This window comes from Saccostrea cucullata, unplaced genomic scaffold (genome assembly GCF_032062105.1).
Source record: "Saccostrea cucullata isolate Sc308-1 unplaced genomic scaffold, CSIRO_AGI_Scuc_v1 ctg7634, whole genome shotgun sequence".
In the NCBI taxonomy this organism is placed as follows: domain Eukaryota; kingdom Metazoa; phylum Mollusca; class Bivalvia; order Ostreida; family Ostreidae; genus Saccostrea; species Saccostrea cuccullata.
Genome location: NW_026927261.1, coordinates 3,077 through 9,951, shown reverse-complemented (window position 1 = coordinate 9,951; position 6,875 = coordinate 3,077). Strand labels below are relative to the sequence as shown.

The 6,875-nt window shown below is 33.3% G+C and overlaps 1 protein-coding gene across 1 annotated transcript; it reads left to right on the top strand.

Annotated features, from left to right (window-relative positions):
• The first annotated feature begins 3,437 nt into the window (after positions 1-3,437).
• Positions 3,438-5,224, top strand: LOC134273889 (uncharacterized). The gene is made up of 4 exons (XM_062756107.1): positions 3,438-3,590; positions 4,044-4,278; positions 4,362-4,451; positions 4,891-5,224. The coding sequence occupies exons 1-4, from the start codon at positions 3,537-3,539 to the stop codon at positions 5,139-5,141; spliced, it is 630 nt and encodes a 209-aa protein (XP_062612091.1). The 5' UTR covers positions 3,438-3,536; the 3' UTR covers positions 5,142-5,224.
• The last annotated feature ends 1,651 nt before the right edge of the window (positions 5,225-6,875 follow it).

Genomic DNA, 6,875 nt, shown 5'->3' with positions numbered 1-6,875 from the left:
CCTTGTCATGATCGAGAAATAACGGAAAAATCCATCGTCAATTCAATGTATAAATAATGGAATACCAATTAGCATGAAAAACGTCAGTCAGAATTTGACTCAATGATAAATTGTATTTGCTGACATGGTCATTGTATCGACCATAGAACTCACGAAATGATGACTTAAAACAAGACTGCTGATATTCTTGTTTCATCAACTTGTTTGTCAATAATTTAATCTCGTTTTGTTTTAGAAATTGTTCATACGTAGACCATGCTTTTGCATATTGAATCAACTGAGATATATAAACTCCATATGCAGGTGATGAAGGTACATTGCTGCATAAGTAATGAAGGGAGGTTGACGATTGGAAAGTTAAAGTCATCACGTCTATCATAAAGCTTGATTGTTAGATTACCATTAAAGTCTTTTTCAAGTAGAATTTCCAAATTCGAAACATATGTGTCAGACTTTTTGGCATCTTTTATCTCAAGCTCTGCGGGATATATCCTATCGACATAAGATTGGAAATTACCATTGTTTATTGACAATACGTCGTCGGATATCAAAAAGTCGAGTTGAAAGCCACAGCAAGTGTATTCTGCATTTCATGTATAAGATTTTGGACAGCTGCTTCATATGAATACAAAAATAGGTCTACTAATAACGGGGCGCAATTGTTACCCATGGCAATTCCAATAGATTGTTGGAAAAACCTGGTCTCCAAAAACCACGTTGATATTTTCAATCAGAAACTCAAGCATCTTTTTGATGTCAACATCAGAGTACTTCTGTGTGCAATCAGAATGTGTTTTAACAAAAAAATTTTGCAAATGACCAATGTCCAGGTAAGTAAATGTACGAGTTCCACTTTTATTGCAAAAGCAACTGTCAATGATATCAAAAAGCCTGAACTTAAATTTATCGTGGGGAATGATTGTGTATAAAGTTGAAAAGTCGTAGGTTTTTAAGCTGTTGATTTTGGTAAAATCTTGTGATCTCAAAAGTTCGTTGGAATTTTTAAGTATATCCACATCTGATTTACACCACTTCTTAAATATATGGTTGCACAGTACTCTTGAAGTTTTTCCTTCACTACTGTCAATATCTTAGTGAGGAGTAAAGAAGGAGGCTTTGTTGAACATTTACAAGAACCCGCTATGTATGTTTATAAGGATTTTTAAGAAGATTCTGGATCCAATATAGATATGGTAGTTCAAATTCATTTGGTTCTTTGGGATATTAAAAATATTCAAAAATGACATAAGAATGTCTTCCTTAGAAGGGGAACTATGAGTATCAGTTCGATTACCATTTGTAGAATTAAATCTAAGTTCTTCAAAAATACAATTTATATATATAATGAGCCTTGCAAAAGAAGACAATGTTGTTACCTGCTTTGTCAGCAGGGATCAGTACGTACTGATCATGTAACCTATCACTACTGGATTATTGAATACACAAGGATAGATGGTTTTTAATGAAATAAAACAGTATTGTCGAGGGTTTGTGGGAAGAGAAGCCGACAGAATACCCCTGCCTTTTAAGATGGGGACAACGTCTTATGGGTCCATTTGACGTGTAAATCGTTCTATTCTTATAAAATTGTAATTGTACACAAAAAAAAACTGATACAGGGCTTTGTATTTTGTACGAAAAAATATGCTTAAATTTAAGGTTTTAGGGTAATGGAAATGAATTGCTTTACAACTTTTAAAATGAGGTAATGACGGATTAAGAAGAGGCGGGGGGGGGGGGGTTGTGTCCAAGACATACATAAGATTTGATAAATGAATTTCTTTTGGTGTGGCTGTGGGTCCCTTCTCCGACCAAAACTGGCCAACCCCCTTCAAGATTCCTGGATCCGCCACCGATATGTAATTGACGCCTTGTTTATATTAAACGGGTTCGCATTCTATATTGGAGAGTTGCATGTAAGTTCATCTGATAATTGAATATCCCTCGTTTAAATAAAGTCAATTTGAAGGCGCAACCCCCACGAAATTTTAACTTAAACTGATACATGTAATTTTTTTTTAAAGTGGTAGTCACCACACGAAAGCATGTTTTATACACATAATATCTCAAAAGAATCAATCGCGACATGTATCACTTCTGTTTCCTGGGTGAATTGAATACAAAATTAAATATTTTTTTTTCATGAGAGGAGGCCGACGGACTGTTTAACCAAAATTTGGCAGATTGATGTTGCATATACCTAAAATGTACCCGACATCATAAGATTTCGATATTATTATTAGGCACCGAGGCATAAGTATCATGCACGTCGGTCCTTCTCATAAATGAAGTGGAATAATTTTTATAGATTTAACAGGTTGTTATTAACTTGTATAGCGTAATTGTTTTCTAAGACACCTGAGTGTGAAGGGAATACAGGTATAAAATTTACTTATAGTCGCGTCAGATATTTATATCTGAACAATTCAAGTTTATTATTGGCTACACTTAAAAAAAATTAAATCATATGAAAGCGTCAAGTATACTACTTAATCGCAATCTTACATCAGTAAAGCTGAGAATATTAAATCTTTCAATATTATTCAATCTTACATTAGTAAAGCCGAAAATATTTAATGATCGAGCTACAAGCTTTACAGATCCTTAAACCTAGAAAAGGTTATTACATAAAAAGGGCTCGTCTCCCAGACGGCTGTCCCCGCCTGACAAACCAGGACCGCCTGCTCAGAGATCTGTTGCGAGAGTTTAGAGGGATAATCGTGGGCTTATCAGGATTAACGCAGATTTAATCACCCTACTGCAAACAGCGAGAGAGAATTTTAATACACTAAACTCTTTCGTACTCCAACTGAGGGGATAGCCATAATAGCTATAAGAATCGGTAAGTATTTACTTTCATATTATCAAAATAGTTTGCATTTGTTTTTGTATTTCGCCAATTTTTACCCTTCGCCCTACAACCAAGAAGAACGCGTGCGGGAGGGGGTGGAGTGGGGTGGGGGTCAAACTCTTGGTTTAAAAATGTGGTTTTTGTCACACATTTCATCAATGTTTGTGCAGGGTTTATTCTAGACTTATAATTTACTAATTGAATAAAAAAGAATTTATGTGAGTTTTTGTCGACATTAAATAATTTATTATTGATGATTATAAGGTATCAATTTTGTTTTATTAATAAAATCAATATTGTGTTTATAACTTTAGGATGTACATTTGTCTGTCGTAGAGTTGTCCAATGTAGATTCAATTCAAAATAAAGCGAGTGAAACGGACTGCTTGCTACACATGGCGGCGCTCTTTGTCTCGACGACATTTAATTCATTGTTTTGATTTAATCAGCATAGTTTTCAATTTTCCGGTTGCACTATAAACAAATTATAAACTTTCAATATTCTCTGTTGAAAAACTAGAGATTAAATTTCCAATATGAAAACAAGTGAAGTAATGATTAATAATATTTGCAAACTGATGTTATTTTTACAGGAAACTTTAAAAATCACAATAACGACGTAATTGAAAACAGTGTGGGACATAATGTTTATAAGCCAATGGAGTTAATCGAGTGAATTACAGTAATGTCCATGCGACTTCCATCTTCCAATTTATTTGGGGCAAATGAAGCACCGCAGGTAAATATAATGGATGGAAGAAATATTTCTTGAAACCAAGATTTAACACTTCATAATCTTACATTTATATTTGAGTAAAGTAGATTAAAAATTCACCTGCATTTAACTAACTTCATTGACGGTTCATATGCTTATTTAAAATTTAAATACCCAGTTCAATTGTTTAAAAAGTCAATGCCGAAAAGTCACTGGTATTTTTTTTTGTTTGAAAACGAGAAATCTGTACTATTTCATTGTATTATGGTTATTTTTTTTTTACTTCTTTTTCTTCTTTTTTTTTTTTAAGCAAAACACGAAATCGTCTATTTCACAGGAACAATACTATAATACATCTTCATTTAATTTATTTTCAATAAGTATTTTTCATTAAGTTTTTACCAATTTTCGAGATTTGCAAAAATAAATCTTTTTCCAGCATAACATTATTTAATGATCTGTGCATTACTTACTCAGTTTGACACATGGAACCTGGCTAACAGACCTGTTATCTGCGAGTCCTACACCCTAACCACCAAATACCGCCAGTGTAAGAACCCCGTCACACGGAGATTTAAGGGCGTGCTTGGCTTTAAGCGGAAGCGACGCCCCGAGTCTCGTGCTGAAAGCGAGGGCGGAGAGTCTAACCACAGTCACGGCACGTCCGACATCGACTTCGACAAGGAATTCCCAGACGATTTTGATTACGATGGTATGCTTTTTTGTGGACCCTTATTTCTAAGCATTAACTGAAATTTACATAATTATTCATCTTTAGTTACACAATCATTATAGAAAAAGAAAACAAGGCAGAAGAAAAATTATCGAACACACCCAAAGTTGATGTCTTGATTCAGGATCCGCCCCCAGAATCTGTGACTTCAAGTTTGTATCCATGTATATCTTTTGCGGTGTCGGGAGGGATATAATTTTCCCTATGCTGTGCTGGTGGTGGTGTTTTCTTGCAATCCTCAAGCTTTAATTAGCTCTTTCTGTTTGGCTTTCTTTTTCTTACAGTGGAAATAATATTCATTCAGTGCATAATATTTTCCATGGATTGATTAAATACATTTTTTAGGAGAAAAGGGACTTGGAGTGGGGATGACCAATAAAATATATCCAGATCAATAATCTTCTGGCAAGCCCCTCCTCCTTCAAAAAAAAAAATTAAAAAAATTGATATTTTTACTGCTGTACAACAATATACATGTAATTTAAAAAATATTCCTTTAATGGGAGACTCCATTGAATCCTCTGTAATGAAATATATTTTCTCCATCATAGTCTCATCATTTTAAGTAAAGCTTCCTTTCACTGATTTCAGCTGACATACAAGAGGATACAGACCCCAAGACCGTAATCAAACGCACCCCTTGTCAGGAGCTGTACATCCGGTCCTGCAAGTTCCTTGACGTAATTCCAGCGTCAACGTTCATACGTCATCTGGGGGACGAAAAAATCCAATTACGTCATCACTTCCTCGGTCCAGACGGAACAAAAGCTTGCTGTATGGCTCTTCTGGTATGTTCTGATGTTAGATTAATGATTAGCTCACCTGAGTCAAAGACGTTCTGATAGAATTTGCCTGACGTCCCGTCTGTGAAGCTTATATTATTGTGGGGGATTGTCTCAAAGAATATCAACATATTCATTGGCATCACAACATTCAAGAATGTACTAGTACTTTTCTACTGTGGCCTTCACAACTGCCAATACATGTAAATTATATATCAGAGGTTTTTTTAAATTAAAAGGTAGATTTGAAAGACTCTTCTGATAATTGCCAAATTGGCCAATCAATAAAACGTGAAGATAACCACCAGTGATCGATATTAAATATATATAAACAATAAAACGTGTCTAGGAAGGGTGAGCATCTCCTGTTGACCGATCACAACCACCCGGACTGGCCTGAGCTCCATGTATTCAGCAAGTAAGCGATACATTAAGAAGTCAAATTTAGTATAAAACCTTAGACAAGTAAGCGAAAATGCAGCTCTCTGATGAGTTATATTTACTAAAAAGGGCGTTGAATTTACAAGGATATTGAAAAGTCTGCAATATTAACAAATGAAAGTGTAAAATGCATTGTACTCAGAGCAAGCTCTTAAGAAGCGAATAAAGAGAAATAAACACAATAAGGTTTCCATATAAATAAGGAAAGTTGACGATAGAAAAACTGATGTATCGTTTGTCATAAAATGCAGTTGTAAGTTGGCCACATAAAATATAATGGACATTTATTAAGGACAGATGATACAAACATTTTTTTCTTTGGAGGGGACTTATATCATGTCACAAGTTTAGAAAAGTGGATAATTCTTAGAATTTTTTCTCCTAACAAGTGGAAAATGAAATAGACTTTGAAAATATTAGTACTATTTTAATATAATTACAAATATGGTCAAAACACACTCAGTACAGATTTACAGATTAAAACAAATTTCAGAATATGTTACCTTGGTGCTAAAAGTGTAATTTAAACTTTCGAAAAATATACCAAGCCAGGTGAATTTTATTAAGAAAAGCAAAATGGTAAAAATCAGCCTATATGTTATTGCTGATTTTTTTTGTCATTTTGTATTTCCTCATAAAATTCACTCGGCTTGGTATGTTTTTCTGAAGTTTATATTATACTTTTAGCCCTAAGGTAACATATTCTGAAATTTGTTTTCACCTGTAAACCTTTACTGTGTGTTATTTGTCTATATTTGTTTTTTATTGATATATTACTAATATTTTCCAAGTTTATTTCATTTTCTAGTTCTTAGGAGAAAAAATGCTAAGAATTATCCACTTTTCTAAACTTGTGACATGATATTAAGTCTATTTCAAAGAAAAAAAAATTGTTTGTATCATCTGTCCTTAAATATTCATACATTTAGGAACACCCGTGTTTCGTAATCGGAAATAAAGCTTCCATTAAGTTGTATATACTTTGGAAAGGGAATAGGAAACACAATGAATTAAGGAAAAGCATGCTCGATTTTTAATAAAAGAGAATTTCATCCTTCTTTCACTTTTCCATCGGCTGCAATACACCAAAAATAGAAAATATCTGATTTCAAGAAAATGATTTTGCACAACTATGTGTCTTTTTATTGATTTTTTTTTCAATCTTTAGTTGATAACGATTAATATTACAAGTCATGTAATCATTGTCAACGTTAGATTGAAAATTAATAAAATATGTGTATAAAAAATAAGGGAATAAATGAAAGATTATCTACATGTATTTCATTTGTAAAACTATCAATTTGATCTACCTCATAATAACTATCATGTTTTATCAATTTTTTTATTCACATT